Genomic DNA, 19,273 nt, shown 5'->3' on the forward strand with positions numbered 1-19,273 from the left:
CAAGGCATAAGAAAACAGTTCAAAATTCATGTTACTCCAATACATCTTCACAACAGTGCAGAAAGTTTTATATACGATTTAAAGGAGGTCACCTGAAGAAATTCCAACCAGGCAAATCAGACAGCAGATAACATTTACAAATGAGCATATGCCTACTCACAGAAATTGTATTCTTTTGGGTGCATTTCTTGGAGAAATCCAGTAGACATCTAGATGGGTTTTCTTGGATTTACTTGTATGGCTCACAGCTGACTTCTACAATATACAAAATATCTGTATCAGCTTTAAAGAGAATAACTGCATAAGGTAATCCCACTGATCATTTTTCATCACCATCTGATACAAACTACATTAATATTTAGCTTACATAACAGCCTTTTGAACATCACACCATGTGATTAGTAAATGAACAGGATAGAACAAATCTGTCTCAAATAATATGCTGTGTCCATTTGAAAACACAGAAATGCTGGATCACTCTAACAACCACCATGTCGGACTGCATAGAGAATCCATTGAAATCCACAAGCATGTGGACAATTCCAACAGAAAGGAGGAAACCAAGAAAATGAACAAAATCTGGCTACGAGTATTTAAAAAACTCTAAAATCAGGACAGTAAATAAAGGGCAACACTTTAAAAACTGGTGAATTCCAGACAGGAATCAGTGAGGGCCAGCAAGCACCTCCCAACAAAGGATTCCCCCGGGCAGGAAGCAACCAGGCTTTGAAGCTGCAAGACCATTCAACGCTAATCAAGGTGGACAATTGTAACATTCATACTTGCATCCAGCAGATAAGAGTTCTTTCTCACACCCTGGACATTCTGCAGATCTATAAACCTCACTTGCCTAGTTTCCAACAGACCTCACAGTATCTGAAAATGCCTGCCATATATGTGGGCGAAATGTCAAGAGAGAATGCTTCTGGAACATGGCCGTACAGACCAGAAAACTCAAAGCAACCCAGTGATTCTGGTCATGAAAGCATTCGACAACACAGTCATGAATGCTCTTTACCAGCAGGGGGAGGACTACTATTTAAATACTTCTCGTATATTACTTCACTGGGTTTAACATAATGGCATTTCCTCGCAAGAGGACGTATACATTATGTGAGAGGGTGTGTGTGTGTGTGTGTGTGTATCTCCAATTTAGCTAAGAAAGAAAGAAACGAAAAGAAAAAAAGAAAAAAATCCATATGCATTGGCTCTTTTCTGGTGTCAACTTTTGTTTACAACCTATTAATACCAATCTCATCCCCTACTTGTATCTATCCCCTTCCACTGTTTTCCCGCTACTTGTACGATCCAAATAAAATGTATAATACTATTACTAATAATAATAATAATAATAATAATAATAATAAACGTACGCAATACATTTAAAAATTGCACACATGTACTGTAGTTTTTGCAACACAATAGAATGTTTAAAGTGTGTGTGTGTGTGTGTGTATGCTCTGTTCATTTTTAGTGACATCATAACTCAAAATCCGCTGGACAAATTGCTGCCAAATTTGGCCACAAGACACCTACTAACCTAAAGAGTGACCATCACTTAAAAAATTGATTTTGTCGTTAACTTCAATCAAAGAGCATTCTGAACGCCACCAGTGATGGAATAGACCCAAAGTTGGCACACAAGACTCCCATGACCAACAGAAAACACTGGAAGGATTTGGTGGGCATCGACCTTGAGTTTTGGAGTTGCAGGTTGCCTACATTCAAAAATTGCTGTGGACTCAAACAATGAAGGACCGAGACCCGATTTGGTGTGAATACTCCATATGCCCAAATATGAACACAGATGGAGTTGGGGGCAAACAGACCTTGACATTTGAAAGTTGTAGTTACTGGGATTTTTAGTTCACCTACAATCAAAGAGCATTCTGAATCCCACCAACAATAGAATTGGGCCAAACTTCCCACACAGAAAATACTGTGTTTTCTGGTGGTCTTTGGCAACCCTTCTGACATCCCCACGTGACCCTCCCCCCAGCGTTCTGAGCCCCAAGTTGAAAAATGCTGCGTTAAGGCCATCCAATCCAACTCCCTTCACCAGGGCAGGAAAACAATATCAAAGCCCTCCTGACAACCAGCCATAGATATAGGTAGATATATAGGATTCACACCCGCTTATATGTATATGACAGATACAGTATCATAGATTAAAGGGGCCCCTAGAGAAGGACAAGTATATGTTGCATGTTCCAGAGTAGGTAAACCAGACAAATGACAAAGACAAAACAAGAAATACTGTTTACCCACAAGCATAAAGAAATTACATATATTAGAAACTGGCACTTTTTCATTACTTTATTTTCCAGATCACCAGACTGGGCCACAGCAACATGTGACAGGGGCAGCTAGTCATTAATATGATCCATGCCCTCCTTCCACACTCTGCTATTGTGCCTTCTACATACCTTGCCATTCAGGTTTGAGCTGAGAAATGGTGAAGCTTTCTTACTGTCATTAAGTTCCCTTACCTTTACATGTCCACAGGTGAGTAACTGAGATCTTTTTTTGTCAGCCAGTACAAAAGAGCCAATGGCAGGACCTCCCAGGTTCCCAGCATCGCGGGCTTGTAGCAAAAAGCCTTCAAATGGAGACCCAAATAAACTCACTAGAACCAAAAGAGAGTGAAAAAGAGGTTGGAGATTAATTCCCCCCCAATGATTTTGCCAAAATTAACACATTTCTAACCAAGTACAGGATTTAGAACTCCATTCTCAGAGAGACTAAATTGATGCCCCTTCTTACTAACCTTTCTGCAAGCAGATAAACAACTTTTTATTCTGCCAAGCTTTTAGGAATTGTTGTTATTGGTTAATTTTTAGTGAAAGCTGGCTCTGGATAATGGGATAACTAATTTTAATTTTATAGTGGTTTTATTTTTTTAAAAAAACCTTTGTGCTGTGATTTTTTAAACTATGAGTAATTATTGTAAATTGCTTCTGAGGAAAAGGCAGGATATAAATAAATATAACAACAACACTATAACTGTGTAAATCTATTTACATTGGGTAATGTACACAGCTAAGAAGCCAGAACTAGCTATTCTACAATTTGTCTGTGAACAGGGTTGTATGGTCAAGATTATCCCCAAACTCTGGTATTTTCAAAACCTGAGATCTAAAGATGAACCTTCCGGGCAGGCATGTAGCCAGGGGGGAGGGGGGCTCGGGGGGCTTCAGCCCCCCCCCCCCGAAATTCTCATGGTGGTTCACGAAAAGGCCTTACTGGTGCATTATTTAAACTGTTATGTTTATTCATATCATGATCTGATCACCATACTTAATATATCCCATATGCATGGGGGTATTGGGGTAATGATACAAAAGGTTTGCTAGGCTAGACCCTCTTTCACTCAGACTCAGCCCCCCCCCCCGAAACTCAGCCCCCCGAACCCCTCCCCCTGAAAAAATTCAGCCCCCCCCCTCCAAAATGAAATCCTGGCTACAGGCCTGCTTCTGGGAATTACCTAAGCCAGGTATACAAGCAAGCAACACTCATGTCCCATTACTGACAGAAAAGGGGGGAAAAGATGGCACACCTTTCACATGATCGCCTGGTTTAAACTGTGTCACATTCACTTCAATTGTGTGTTTAGGAATTTTTTGAGATGAGTGTCCATGGAGTGGTATCATACTATTACAGGATTCTTCAACTTTTCCATTTGGGTAACCAGCTGATGGACCAGAAAAGCAAAATAACAGCCAGGCCATCAAAACCATTCCGGGAGATTTCATCTGCCAAAAAAAAAAGTATTAGACTTAATAAGTGTGTTTGTATTACTGGGTACAAAGAGACAAGCTAATGTTAGGTAGAATTCCCACCTACATGTAAGAGGTGAGGAGACCTGCACTGAAATATTGAGTTGTCTTTACTGATAAACCCATAGCAAGTACAGAGGTTAGTATAATCAAATAGGAGTAAGCCAAAAGCCAAAATCTAGTTCTACTACGGTTTGTTTATAGTTGTTTTATAAAGTTAAAGGCATCAACAAAAGAGCAAAACTCAATTACAAGTGGATAGGCATATTTAAGGAAGTCACATCACAGGAGACCCTTCCAGATAGGCCCTATATCCCAGGATATGATCCCAGGTTTTCTGTTTTATACTGGATTATATGAGTCCACGTCTGGGATAAACAGAAAACCTGGGACTACATCCTGGGTTATGGAGCCTATCTCAAAGGGCCCAGAGTTTGCAGAACCTTAGCAAGGTTGTTAATGGAATGTTGTGTGATTTCCGGGCTGTGTGGCAGCATTTTCTCCTGATGTTTTGTCTGCATCTGTGGTTGGCATCTTCAGGCTAAACATCAGAAGAAAATGCTATTAGAACATGGCCATACAGCCTGGGAACCACACAAAACCCCAGTGATTCCGGCCGTGAAAGCCTTTGACAATACAAGAGTGATAATAACTGGCTGTCTTGGAGATCTCTCATTTAGAGGATTACCATAAGCCAGGGTTGATTGGATGGCAATTAACAATAACAATGTTCATTTAATCATGACTGCATTTTCTTTCATTCAGTAATTTAATTGTCCTAACTTTCCATTAATATTTTTGGCCCCAATATCATGGTGCAGTAGGCCCTAGTTCATGGGTGTGAATCACGTAGCCATCTAAGTGCTACTGGACTGCAGGCCACAGCAACATTAGCCAGTGCAGCCAATGGTAAAGAATGCTAGGACCTACAGTCCAACCACATCTGGAGGAAGCATGACTCCCATTCCTATCCTAGACAAAGAAAATTCTGCCCCATGCCTGTTTGCATATAATAAGACAATCCATTTTAAGTTAATCACTGAGAAACGATGTCAACACAACAACTATATACTAGATCTAATGAGAATTTAACAGTTACATTATTTTACTCACTAAATAATACTTTACTTTTTTCAAAGCACTGATAGAATAATAGAAAATAGAGTTGGAAGAGACCACATGGGCCATCCAGTCCAACCCCCTACTATGCATGAAAGGCACAATCAAAGCACCCCTGACAGATGGCCATCCAGCCTCTGTTTAAAAGCTTCCAAGGAAGGAGCTTCCACCACATAGGTTTTTAACATACTTTTACTTATCCTGGCAACAAATGTCTTCATTATCAAAGACATTTTGGTTACAATGTTGATTCAGACTGGAACAGATAACTGTGCTATAGTGTCCCATATTATATATTATTTATACTGTAGCATACTTAGCATGGCAAAAATGTCTTCATTACCAAATACATTTTGGTTACAGATTGGAACAGATAACTGTGCTATAGTGTCTCATATTTTGTATTTATATTGCCATGTGCTGATTCACGTAAGTTACAATCACCCACAATTTAAATACAATTGCCATGACCTCTCATTATCAATATCTATGACAAGCAGCTTGCTGGTTAAACAAGCTAGACATCTACAAACCATTCTGTGTTAGCCCCTCTCACACTGCTGTCACAAGGGTACATACAAAATGTCAAGACATACCAAATCCAATACGAATATATCATTGGAAGAACACTTAAAACATCCCTGTGTGTATATGTGCCTTTAAATCACCTATCAATTTAGTACAAAATCATGAATTTCATAGTTTTAATTTAGCAAGGACTACTCAGAGGTAGTTTCGCCACTTCTTTCCCCTAAAATAAAGCCTAAAGCAGCTGGTATTCATTGGTAGTCTCTTATCCAAACATTAACTAGGGCTGACACTATTTAACTTCCAAGATCAGCCAGGATCTGCTTTGAGGGTAGCATCCATATAAATGAAATGGACACATTATTGGAAAGAAAGAAAAAAGCTTAAATAGTGTAAAAAATAATACATAATATTGTTAGGATCAAAGAACAATACAAAGTTAAGGATGAAGATTTCAATAGGAAAGAACTCAAAGTTAGCTGGGGAATTGGGGGAAAGTAGAAGCTTGACCAAGAAATACAACCACAGGCTGGTAAAACATGAGGTGCTTTTCAGAGTATCATGTGAACTTCATTCTACCAGACTTTCATGATTCATTCACATGGTATATAAAACTGAGCAAGATTTACATTCATTTAGGAAAATAGTATAATATTGCAGCCTACATCTATTCACAATCTACTGAGAGCAAGTCAGCCGCTGCACACCTAAAGTATACCAGATACACTCCTAAGCTTGGTCTCATAGCTCTACTTATCAAGAACCATATAGTAAGACAAACCTGGGGAAATGGATTCTTCATCAAGTCTAAGGAATTCAAGGGAACAGTAGAATGTAAAGAAATGATACAGAAAGGGGCTCAGACAGCTGAAACCATGCCTTTCTTAACTCTGACGATTAAGTGTTCTTCCACTTGCAGGTGCTCCTCCCAAATAGACATATGGAGACTTTTGATAAGAGAAAAGCTCTGTTTCATAAGCATATTGATAGAGAAGTCTGATTAGAAGGGCTTTTGGTGTGACAGTGGCATCACTAGAGTAGTGGTTCTCAACCTGGGGTCCCCAGATGTTTTTGGCCTACAATTCCCAGAAATTCCAGTCAGTTTACTAGCTATTAGGATTTCTGGAAGTTGAAGGCCAAAAACATCTGGGGACCCCAGGTTGAGAACCACTGCACTAGAGGAAAGACTAGAACCATCAAGAGAAAGGAAGGTGTTCAGCTTTCTGAGGGCCCTTCCTTGTGTGTGTGAAGAAGTCTGACACAAGAGTTCTCTCCTGCACTTCCATTTTTCCATCCTTCTTTCTTTCCTCCTTCTCCAGAGTTGGCCAACATCTCCCATCATGCCCAGTTACATGACCATTAGTCAATACCCATGGGGATTATGAGGGCATTTTCCCAAGATCTCTGGAAGGCCTTGGGCAAATGCCCTCGTAATATTTTCTTCACATTTTCTTTTTATTTATTTTTTGTATTCCTGAAGTTTTAGTATACATTCTTGAGTTTTTCTATTGGATTTTAAACATTAATTCAATTAACAAGGGAGGGAGGATAACACTTTGGTTTAATACATTCCATGTTCATTTGACAGACAGTTATTTGAATGGTATTGATATGGTATGGGAACTCGTGTTATTATGATCACTTTATTTATTTATTAACTGTATTTATATACCGCCTTTCTCACCCCGGGGGGACTCAAGGCGGTTTACAACATAATAATGGCAACAATTCAATGCCAACATAAAAATAGACAAAATAATAATAATAACTAATTACTACATATAACTATGAACTTAAAATCAATTAAAATCATTAAACATAAGACATGCATAACATTTAAACATTCAGACAAGCATAAAATCATCCTAGTATAAACATTAAAATGCCATGATCCAGAAAGTGTATACCATAGCCATTCCAAATTGTTATTGCACATGATCCTTATTTATTATTTGCACAGTATTATTTATTAGCCAAAGGAACAGCCCAAGATGATGGAACGGATGAGGATTTGAATGAGAGAACATAGTTTTTTAAACTGTTATTATGCACTGTTTTTATGTTTAAATGCACTATAATGTTTCTTTTGTTTATTAATGTATGTATTTTTATGGCATCGAATTGTGCCAACTATATATACTGTCCTGAGTCACCTTCAGGCTGATATGGGTGGGATAGAAATAATGCAAATAAATAAATAAATAAATAAAGAATTGATCCCACAACCACATCTTTGTTATCTTTCTAAAGGCCAGGAGGGAGGACACTGATCTAATCTCACTGGGGAGAGTTCCAGCGCTGAGGAGACACCACTGAGAAGGTCCGGTCTCTCATCCCCTCCAACCACACTTGCGACGGAGGTGGGACTGAGAGCAGGGCCTCCCCAGATGATCTTAACCTCAATTGCCATTTCAGCATTACCTTGTAGTTAGAACGCTGTCAACGATAACATCTTTTTGAAGCAATTAATTTTTTTCTACACTAACATCTCTTATTAATCATAATTTTGAAAGGAATCAAGTTGAGAGAGAAAAATCCTCCCTGTGCACAGAAAGTAAGAACAACTTACTGAACACCACACACTGGCATTTTATTTTAAGGCATAATACATTAAGACAAAGAATGCTGTCATTTATTTGCTATAGAGAAACACAAACTAACAGCCAATTGCTAATTCTGCATGTGGACTTTATAAGCTGGGCTCCATAAAAAGAGGTTGAGTCAGTCAAATGAGTTTTCGCCTGATAAAGCTAGCTGAAACTGACAAGACACTGTTGAAAGAGACCAACATTTCTAGAGCAAAAGGCTCACTACACAAACAAGAATGTATTTGTACAGAGCAAACCAAATGATATGTTTGTTTGTATTCAGATTCACTGTTCATGGTCATTGTTTAATTAGACAAAAAACATCATTTACTTTAGGACTCAGAAACTAGGAAATGTGTATTTATTAATAAATGCACCACCTTCTGCTTATTCCCTCTTATTCATATATCTCTATCTTCTTCCAAAAAGCTGGTATCAATGGGTTTAGTTCAATTATTAACAACAAATATAGAAGGTCCACTGAATTAACCAAAATGGTCAAGTCCTGTCTCTATTGTAATTGAAGAATAAATTGGATTTCACGTTAAGTTTAGGCAAGGACTGAAAAACAGTCAAAACCTTTGGAAAAGACACAGTCATGCCCAAGACAAATGGTTTTCATCTTGCAAATTGTTATTGGATATTCTATCCACAAAGTTTCATGGAGCCCAGGACTAGTAAAACAAATTTTAGAAATAATTATGAATTTGTATTGTTGAAGGCTGTGAGTTGCTGTGAGTTTTCTGGGCTGTATGGCCATGTTCCAGAAGCATTATCTCCTGACTTTTCACCCATATTTATGGAAGACAACCTCTGAGACCTCACAACCTCTGAGGATGCTTGCCTTAGATGTGGGTGAAACATCAGGAGAGAATGCTTCTAGAACATGGCCATACAGCCCAGAAAACTCACAGCAACCCAATTATGAATTTTCTCAATTTATTATTGGACTACAGATTTGACTGTGTATTTTGAGGTAGGGAACAAAGGTATTTTGCCTGCTCAATAAAGTGTATTGCTAGCACTGTGTCAGCAGCTATTTGGTGGCTCTCCTACAAGAAAAAATTCAGCAGCTTGGACAGCTATTTTTAAATTCAGTCTAAAACCACAGAATAGATTTACCAGTATGAAGTCCACAGACACCATTGGTGATTTGGAACATCATTGTTCTTTCTCTCATGTTCCAATTCTTATCATTAGAAAAATATTGAACGGGTAAAAATACTTGAGTAATTAAGATTCAGTTGCTTATCTACAAAATAAGTTCTTCTTCGTCGTTCTTTAAATGTTGAGTTAGATTTTCCAGCCATTTTGGGACAGGTTAGACCAGATCATCTATTTCAGCTATTTCCACAGGTTGTAATCATGCAGAGATCTCCAGCCTCACATCTTATTTCATTCAAGAACAAAGAGGAATCTGGGGCCTCTATCACACAGCTGAATAAAATCCCACATTATCTGCTTTGAACTGGGGTATATGGCAGTGTGGACTCAGATAACTTAGTTCAAAGCAGATATTGTGGATTATCTGCCTTGATATTCTGGGTTATATGGTTGTGTTTCAGATTTATCTCCCAGATGTTGATTTGGGAGAGGATTATGAAGTACAACATTCAAAACATCTGGAAGTTCAAAGCTTTCCTCCCGCTGCCCCCAATACAGCATAAAGTAATTTGTTTATCCCAGGTCAACAATCTGCAAGCTTGCTGATACTTAGGCTCCATCTGCACTATCTTAAAATACCATTTGAAACCGCATTATATAGTCAGTGTAGACTCATAGTGCAGTTCAACAGAATTATATGGCAGTGCAGATGAAGCTGTAGGCTGCTTCCATACTGCTATATAATCCAGATTATCACAGAAGATAATCCACATTATTTGCTTTGAATTGGATTATATGAGTCCACACTGTCATATAGTCCAGTTCAAAGCAGATAATCCGGATGTTATATGGCAGTGTAGAAGAGGCCTTAGAGATTCCCTCTCATCACACTAGAGAAAAAATCCCCTTTAAATCTGGTTGCTGCCTCCTACAGAATTCTGGGGTTTGTAGTTTAGGGAGGTGCCTTTAACAGCCTCACTAAACAGTCTCCCTACCTGAGCTAGCGGGGGTGGTCTCGAGCCTGGCGTTGGAGTCTCAACGGCTTCTTGTGCTGGGGGACTTCAACATCCATGCCGAGGCGACCCTCACAGGAGCGGCTCAGGACTTCATGTCCGCCATGGCAACCATGGGGCTGTCCCAACGAATAACTGGCCCCACCCACTGTGCTGGACATACATTGGACTTGGTTTTCTGCCAGGGATGGGAGCAGGGTGGCGGGGTGGAGGAGTTATTCATCTCTCCGTTGCCATGGACCGACCACTTCCTGATCAGATTTAGGCTCACTGCGCCCCCTAACCTCCGCAAAGGTGGAGGACCCATTAAGATGGTCCGCCCCAGGAGACTTATGGATCCGAATGGATTCCTGATGGCTCTTGGGGACTTTCCCGCTACCTCGGCAGGTGATCATGTCGAGGCCTTGGTCGCTCTCTGGAATGGGGAGATGACCAGGGCAATTGACATGATCGCTCCGGAACGTCCCCTCTCAAGTAACCGAGCTAAACCAGCTCCTTGGTTCACTGAGGAGCTGGCAGCGATGAAGCGAAGGAAGAGGGAACTAGAGAGCGTGTGGCGCTCGGACCCAAGCGAGCCAAACCGAGCACGGTTTGTGTCCTTTCTAAGGGCATATGCCGCGGCAATAAAAGCCGCAAAGAAAACTTTCCTTGCGGCCACTATTGCGTCTGCAAAAAACCGTCCGGCGGAGTTGTTTCGGATTGTCAGAGGTCTTTTGACTCCCGCCACCTCAGGCGGGAGCCCTGACAATTCGGCCACGCGCTGTGAAGCATTTGCTCGGTTCTTTGCAGACAAAGTCGCTTTGATCCGTTCTGGGCTGGACACCATATTAAATGCAGTCTCTGTGGATGTGACACGAGCACCTGCTTGTCCTGTTTTGATGGATTCTTTTCAGCTTGTGAAGCCCGAGGATGTGGACAAGATACTTGGAGGAATGAGGCCCACCACGTCCATCCTAGACCCCTGCCCATCCTGGCTTCTGAAGGAGGCCAGAGGGGGATTGGCTGAGTGGGTAACGGTGGTGGTTAATGCCTCCCTTCGGGAAGGCAAGATTCCAGCGAGCCTAAAACAGGCTATTATAAAGCCGCTGTTGAAAAAACCATCACTGGACCCCACTAAATTTGACAACTTTCGGCCTGTTTCCAATCTTCCCTTCTTGGGCAAAGTCATGGAAAGCGTGGTGGCCTCACAACTCCAGGTATTCTTGAGAGACACGGATTATCTGGATCCGGCACAGTCTGGTTTCAGACCAGGACATGGTACCGAGACGGTCTTGGTCGCCTTAGTGGATGATCTGCGCCGGGAGCTAGACAGGGGGAGTGTGTCCCTGTTGGTGCTCCTGGACCTCTCAGCGGCCTTCGATACCGTCGACCACGGTATCCTTCTGGGGCGCCTTGCGGAAATGGGTCTTGGGGGCACTGCTTTGCGGTGGCTCCAGTCATTTCTGGAGGGTCGTACCCAGAAGGTGTTATTGGGGGACTCCTGTTCAACCCCACAGCCTTTGACCTGTGGGGTACCACAGGGCTCTATATTGTCCCCCATGCTGTTTAATATCTACATGAAGCCGCTGGGTGAGATCATCCGGAGTTTCGGGGTGCGGTGTCATCTGTACGCAGATGATGTCCAGCTCTGTCACTCCTTTCCACCTGCTACTAAGGAGGCTGTCGAAGTCCTGAACCGGTGCCTGGCCGCTGTAATTGTCTGGATGAGGGCGAACAAACTGAAATTAAATCCAGACAAGACAGAGGTACTCCTGGTCAGTCGCAAGGCCGAGCAGGGTATAGGGTTACAGCCTGTGCTGGATGGGGTTGCACTCCCCTTGAAGGCGCAGGTTCGCAGCTTGGGTGTGATCCTGGATTCATCGTTGAGCCTGGATCCCCAGGTTTCAGCGGTGACCAGGGGAGCATTTGCACAGCTTCGGCTTGTGCGCCAACTGCTCCCGTACCTTGGGAAGTCTGACTTGGCCACGGTGGTACACGCTCTGGTCACATCCCGTCTGGACTACTGCAACGCTCTCTACGTGGGGCTGCCCTTAAAGACGGCCCGGAAGCTTCAGCTCGTCCAGCGCGCGGCAGCCATGTTGTTAACAGGAGCAGGACGCAGGGAGCACACAACGCCCTTGTTGTTCCAGCTCCACTGGCTGCCGATTTGCTACCGGGCCCAATTTAAGGTGCTGGTGTTATCCTACAAAGCCCTAAACGGTTCCGGCCCAAAATACCTTACGGACCGCATCTCGGCCTACGAGCCCACGAGGACCTTGAGATCATCTGGGGAGGCCCTTCTCTCGATCCCGCCTGCCTCACAGGCACGTCTGGCGGGGACGAGAGAGAGGGCCTTCTCGGTGGTGGCCCCCCGGCTGTGGAACTCCCTCCCTGCTGACATCAGACAGGCGCCCTCCCTCATGGCCTTTCGTAAGGGCCTGAAGACGTGGCTCTTCGAGCAGGCTTTCAACTGAGTGCTATGTTACTGGAAATGACAACCGGAATGAATTTACGACTACGAGATTGATTATGATTCCATAATATGACGCAGCGGATTTTTAGTGTAATTTAAATGTTGTGTATTAGTGATGTTAGTTTGTTGTCCTGATTGCTTTGTAAAGTGTCTTTTTTGTATTGTACACCGCCACGAGTCGCCCTAGGGCTGAGAGCGGCGGTTAATAAATGCAAGAAATAAATAAATAAATAATAAATAAATAAACTACAAACCCCAGAATTCTGCAAGAGGCAGAAACTGGATTTCAAGTTGATTTTTTCTTTAGTGTTATGAAGTAATAATGTAATGATTCAAGCATAATGGGGGGGGGGGGCACTTAAAAGGTTTACTTGGCTATGTCCCTAAAAGTAATAAATTCAACTGTACATAATTGATAAATTTCAGGCTGATCCAAAGAATACAACTGATATATAAGAACTTTATTAAGCAGATGCTCTTGCAGGAGGTCACAACAAAATGAATCAGAGTGCCATGTTGGAAACTCAAGAGAGGAAAATGAGTAGTCACAAAGAAAAAGATAAATAGGGAGCAGAAAGGGAACAAAGAACACAAATCTCTAACTTAAGGCTTTAATTCAGTGTCTGAGACTCTGACTCCTAGAACTCTGGGCAGCTTGTCCAATCATTACACATTTTGGGAACTGAAGTCCAAAACACCTGGAGGACCAAAGGTCAGGCACAATTCATAAGAATTGGAGTTGGCAAAAGATAGAATGGGGTCTACTGATAGATTCATCACATATCTGGAATGTATCAGGAAAGATTTCTTTAAAAATGTACCTGTTCCTACTTAAATACAAATTCAACTTAAAAACAAACCTGCAGAACCAATCTTTGAATCATAGTGTTGGAAGAGACCTCATGGGCCATCCAGTCCAACCCCATGCTGAGAAACAGGAAATTTTCATTCAAAGCACCCCAAACAGATGGCCATCCAGCCTCTGTTTAAAAGCTTCCAAAGAAGGAGCCTCCACCACACTCCAGGGCAGAGAGTTCCACTGCTGAACAAGTCGCCCAGTTTTTTGTGTGCCCGGTGGGGGGGAGTCTCTCATTTGGTATCAGCCATTGATTGAGGTTCTGGGTTTGAGCCTACCACTTTTGGACTCTTGCTTGCTGAGGCGTTGTCACCCTTCGGGGTGAGAAGGGCGGCATATAAATGTCGTAAATAAATAAAATGGGAGATATGGCAGTGTGGACTCAAATAACCCAGTTCAAAGCAGATATTGTGGGATTTTCTGCCTTGATATTCTGGGTTATATAGCTGTGTGGAAGGGCCCTTAGTCCACACTGCCATATATTCCAGTTCAAAGCAGATAATGTGAGATTTTATTCAGCTGTGTGGAAGGGACACAAGTGGTGTCAAACTGCATTCAGTCTGTGCCTATATTGGAGCAACTCTGCTTTGTTTTAAAAAGCACACCAACCCAAAGAAAGCCGCCCAGAGCCGCATTGTGTCTCTTCTTTGTTTGCATTTTTTCAAAACACCAAGACGCAACCTCTGAAGGCGAAAACACACAACACACACGTGTTTCTTACCTTGTCAAACTGCAGCCCGTGGTGCCTAAGGGTAGTTTTGCTTTTGCACCAACCTGTAAAGCGCAGGCGGCTCTGCACAAGGTAGGAGGGACTACCACTCCCAACATGCAGACTCCTCCGAAGGAAGGTGTGCGAGCTGTCAGTGCTCTTCTTCCCTTCACGCTGAGCCTTCAGTCAGCCCGGCTCTTCCTGGTTCCCTGATAAACTCTCTTCGTGGGTGGAGCCCAGCCTGAACCTCACCAGGGAGCAAACACGCCCTGAAATAACAATTGCTGCAAGGGGGAGCAACTTCTATGGACGAGGGAATCTGGAGATCTATTGAGAAAACGACACCACTTTTAAAAAACATGGAAACCTCATCACACTAGAAAGAAAAAATAATCCACTTAAAACACGGTTTCTGCCTCTTGCAGAATTCTGGGGTTTGTCGTTTGGAGAGGATGTTAAAGGCTTCTCCCTAAACTACAAAACACAGAATTCTGCAGGAGGCAGAAACCAGATTTTAAGTGATTTTTTTTCTCTAGTGTGATGAGGCCCCAGGTGTATTCATTTCCTTGGAGGTAAGGAAAACTGCTCAACTGGTTGATCTCTGCAGCATATTGAAGGACACTTAAGGTGCATCTACACTACAGAATGAATCCAGCCTGATATCACTTTAATATTGCCATAGATGCTGTAGAAATGTGGCGGTTGTATTATTATTATTATTATTATTATTATTATTATTATTGGACCGTGCTCTTACCTACAAGAAGCACTGCCTGAAAATCAAGCAAAAAGCGGGTGCTAGAAACAATATCATACGAAATCTGACTGGCACAACCTGGGGATCACAACCAGGCACAGTGAAGACATCTGCCCTTGCACTATGCTACTCTGCTGCTGAGTATGCATGCCCAGTGTGGAACACATCTCGCCACACTCAGGGGCGGCTCAACCCATTACGCAAAGTAAGCATTTGCAGTATAGTTGATTTTGCCCAGGGGCGCTCTTGAGACCTTGACATATGCGAGTTGTAGTTACTGGGATGTATAGTTCACCTAAAATCAAAGAGCATTCTGAACTCCACCAATGATGGAATTGAACCAAATATGGCACATAGAACTCCCACGACGAACAGAAAATATATATCAGTGATTGGTTGGGGGGGGGGGGGTGGATACTGTTTGCTTACAGTTGAAAATTACCTAGGGCCGCCTCTGACCACACTAAAACCGTGGATGTGGCTCTTAATGAGACATGCCGCATTATCACGGGGTGTCTGCGCCCTACACCACTGGAGAAATTACCCAGTGGTCCTCAACCTGGGGTCCCCAGATGTTTTTGGCCCACAACTCCCAGAAATCCCCAGCCAATTTACCAGCTGTTAGGGTTTCTGGGAGTTGAAGGCCAAAAACATCTGGGGACCCCAGGTTGAGAACCACTGAATTACACTGTTTAGCCGGTATTCCCTGACATCCGCCGGGAAGTAGCAGCCAATAGTGAAAGGATCAAGGCAGAGACATCTCCAGCTCATCCCTTGTTTGGGTATCAGCCAGCACGTCAACGACTTAAATCAAAAAATAATTTTCTAAGATCTACAGAGACACTCGCTGGAACACCTCAGCAAGCGAGAGTCCAAAAGTGGCAGGCTCAAACCCAGAACCTCAATCAATGGCTGATACTAAATGAGAGACTCCCCCCTGGGCACACAGAAGACTGGACAACTTGGAAGGCGCTGAACAGACTGCCCTCTGGCACCACGAGATGCCAGAGGGCATCAAGAAATGGGGCTACAAAGTGGAATCCACAACATGCGAGTGTGGAGAAGAGCAAACCACTGACCACCTATTACAATGCAACCTTTGCCCCGCCACATGCACAATGGAGGACCTCCTTGCAGCAACACCAGAGGCACTCCAAGTGGCCAGCTACTGGTCAAAGGACATTAAATCAACTACCAAGCTGTTTTGTCTGTTTGTTAAAATTTTGTTAAAAATGTAATACAATTGTCTGGTTGCTACTGACACGATAAATTATCATTATTATTATTATTATTATTATTATTATTATTATTAAGCTTTCAAAAGAATTCAACTTAAAACCCCACAGTGAAAATGAAATAAAATAAAATAAACACTAAAATACATCCTCCCTTCCCCCTCCCATTGCCCACCCTTTAAAATACAAATTAAATTAAAAAAAATAAAGCATTTGAAACACAGTTGTATTGCCAAAGGCTTTCACGGCCAGAATCACTGAGATATGCATGATTTGAATTATATGTTTAACACTAATATGTGCTGTTTTGCCATTCACCCCAAGTCCCTTTGGGAAATGGTGGTGGGATATAAACAATGTTATTATTATTATTATTATTATTATTATTATTATTATTTTATTGACATAAAAACACAGTATGTCACAGCAAATGAGATCTATATGCTGGATTTCGTATCACAAAATCACAAGTCGAACACTTCCCAAGCGTCTAGGACTGTATGATGTATTTTTGAATGATGTGCGCAGATCCAAGTAAAGTGGCCTTTTGCAGTTGACAGATCGTGATTTTGTCAATGTTTATTGTTTCCAAATGCTGGCTGAGATCTTTTGGCACGGCACCCAGTGTGCCAATGACCACTGGGACCACCTGTACTGGTTTATGCCAGAGCCTTTGCAGTTCAATTTTGAGGTCTTGATAGCGGCTGAGTTTTTCCTGTTGTTTTTCCTCAATGCAACTGTCACCTGGTATGGCGACATCAGTAATCCAGACTTTTTTCTTTTCCACAATCGTGATGTCTGGCGTGTTGTGTTCCAAAACTTTGTCAGTCTGGATTCGAAAGTCCCACAGTATTTTTGCATGTTCATTTTCCATGACCTTTGCAGGTTTATGATCCCACCAATTCTTTGCTGCTGGCAGGTGGTACTTGTGACATAAGTTCTGGTGAATAATTTGGGCCACAAAGTTGTGTCTTTGTTTGTAATCCGTCTGTGTGATTTTCTTGCAAAAGCTCAGGATATGGTCCATGGTTTCATCAGCTTCCTTGCACAGTCTGCATTTTGAGTCATCAGCTGTTTCCAAATGCCAGCTGAGATCTTTTGGCATTATTATTATTATTATTATTATTATTATTATTATTAGGTGTTTTGTCCTTATGTTTTGCCTGTATCTGTGGCTGGCATCTTCCTCTGAGATCCTCTGAAGATGCCAGCCACAGATGCAGCAAAATGTCAGGAGAAAATGCTGCTAGAACACAGCCATTCATCTCAGAAACCACACTCCATCCTGTAGTCATCACCTAGATCTCAGATAAGAATTACTAGGTAATTCTTATCTGATTCAGATGATGCCTCATCATTAGTGCCTCATCAAACTCCAACTCCTAGGATCCCATGACTTTTCACCAAGGTAATTCAAGTGGTTTTAACCTGCACTGATTTGTAGAGGTGCCCTGAGTAAAACAGGGATAGGCTGAAGAAAGACTACTAAGGATGTCTGCTACCCTATAGAATTAAAGGAGATTGACACCACCTGAACTGCCCTAACTCAGTGTCTGTGGGATCCTGGGAATTGTAGTTTAGTGAGGCATCAGCACTCTTTGCAGAGAAGACTAAAGATCTTGTGTGCAACGAATCTATGTTATAATTTCAATATAACCATAGAGAGTAAATGCATGCTTAATTGACATTAGAATGAACTAATAATTTTGCATTATTTTGCCTGTTACAAAATGCTGTTATCTATGTTTGTACTCAGAGTGACTATCTTTAAAATGTCTTCTGTGAGAAAGCAATCATTCAGGGGGATGACTCAAAAATGTTTCCTTTTGTCTTTATTCTAATCTTGTGCAATAGCAATAGATAAGCTCCTTCTTCCTTAACCATTCAAATTTGTTCTGAGAATTTTTATTGCTTTGAAGCAATGTGTTTAGGTTTCAGTATCATTCTTTAACCATCAGTTTACATTAATGTAAATTTATTAGTTCATTCTAATGTCAATTAGGCATGCTTTTACTCTCTATGGTTATTCTTACTTACTTACTTTGCTTAGGCAATCCCTTGTAGTCAGAGGATGATAGTCCTCCAAGTTCGGTGTCCTGGGGTGGGTTTGTAGGTGGCTGTGGAGCCCTATTCTTGACCTGCATCTTCTCCCACAGTGAGGGCATTGGTTTCCAGGTGGGAGGCGGTCTCGCTTCTTCCTCTTGGCACATTTCTCTCTTTCACCCTCCATTCGTGCCTCTTCAAATTCTGCAGCACTGCTGGTCACAGCTGACCTCCATCTGGAGCGCTCAAGGGCCAGGGCTTCCCAGTTCTCAGTGTCTATGCCAGAGTTTTAAGGTTGGCTTTGAGCCCATCTTTAAATCTCTTTTCCTGTCCACCAACATTCCATTTTCCGTTCATGAGTTTGGAGTAGAGCAACTGCTATGGGAGGCGGTGGTCGAGCATCCGGGCAATGTGGCCAGTCCAGATGAGTTGATGGTGGAGGACCATTACCTCGATGCTGGTGGTCTTTGCTTCTTCCAGCACGCTGATGTTTGTCCGCCTGTCTTCCCAAAAGATTTGCAGGATTTTCCGGAGACAGCGCTGATGGAATCGTTCCAGGAGTTGCATGTGACGCCTGTAGACAGTCCACGTTTCGCAGGCATATAGCAGGGTTGGGAGGACAATAGCATTATAGACAAGCACCTTGGTATCCCTACGGCTTTCCCAGTCATCAAACACTCTCTGCTTCATTTGGAAAAATGCTGTACTAGCAGAGCTCAGGCGGTGTTGTATTTAGGTGTCGATGTTGACTTTGGTGGAGAGGTGGCTGCCAATGTAACGGAAATGATCAACATTTTCTAATGTTACACCATTAAGCTGTATCGCTGGCATTGGAGAGGGGTTGGCTGGTGTCTGCTGTAACAGCACTTCGGTTTTCTCGATGTTCAATGATAGGCCGAGCTTCTCGTATGCTTCTACGAAGGTGTTTAGAGTGGCTTGTAGATCTTCTTCTGAATGCGCACAGATGATGTTGTCATCAGCATACTGGAGTTCTATAACAGAACTCTATGGTTATATTGAAATTATAACATGGATTCGTTTTTTTAATAAAGAGATTAGTCAAAACATTTTTTTTCCTTTTTCATCATTATTG

General features: G+C 42.2%; 1 protein-coding gene across 3 annotated transcripts in view; it reads right to left on the bottom strand.

Moving 5' to 3' along the window:
* FRRS1 (ferric chelate reductase 1) overlaps window positions 1-14,379 on the bottom strand; it is a 30,733-nt gene extending 16,354 nt beyond the window's left edge. For 2 of the 3 annotated variants that reach the window (XM_060773935.2, XM_067467772.1), the window contains exons 1-4: window positions 6,205-6,276; window positions 3,557-3,752; window positions 2,490-2,626; window positions 161-255 (exon numbers count right to left, since the gene is read on the bottom strand). In XM_060773935.2, the coding sequence (XP_060629918.2) occupies window positions 161-255; window positions 2,490-2,626; window positions 3,557-3,752; window positions 6,205-6,225 (449 nt within the window). In that variant the 5' untranslated portion in view covers window positions 6,226-6,276. Of the gene's footprint in view, window positions 1-160; window positions 256-2,489; window positions 2,627-3,556; window positions 3,753-6,204; window positions 6,277-14,157 lie in introns of those variants that run through there. The other variant, XM_060773934.2, reaches the window with a different exon arrangement.
* Window positions 14,380-19,273: the final 4,894 nt, after the last annotated feature.

Source organism: Anolis sagrei, chromosome 4 (genome assembly GCF_037176765.1).
Source record: "Anolis sagrei isolate rAnoSag1 chromosome 4, rAnoSag1.mat, whole genome shotgun sequence".
Lineage (NCBI taxonomy): Eukaryota > Metazoa > Chordata > Lepidosauria > Squamata > Dactyloidae > Anolis > Anolis sagrei.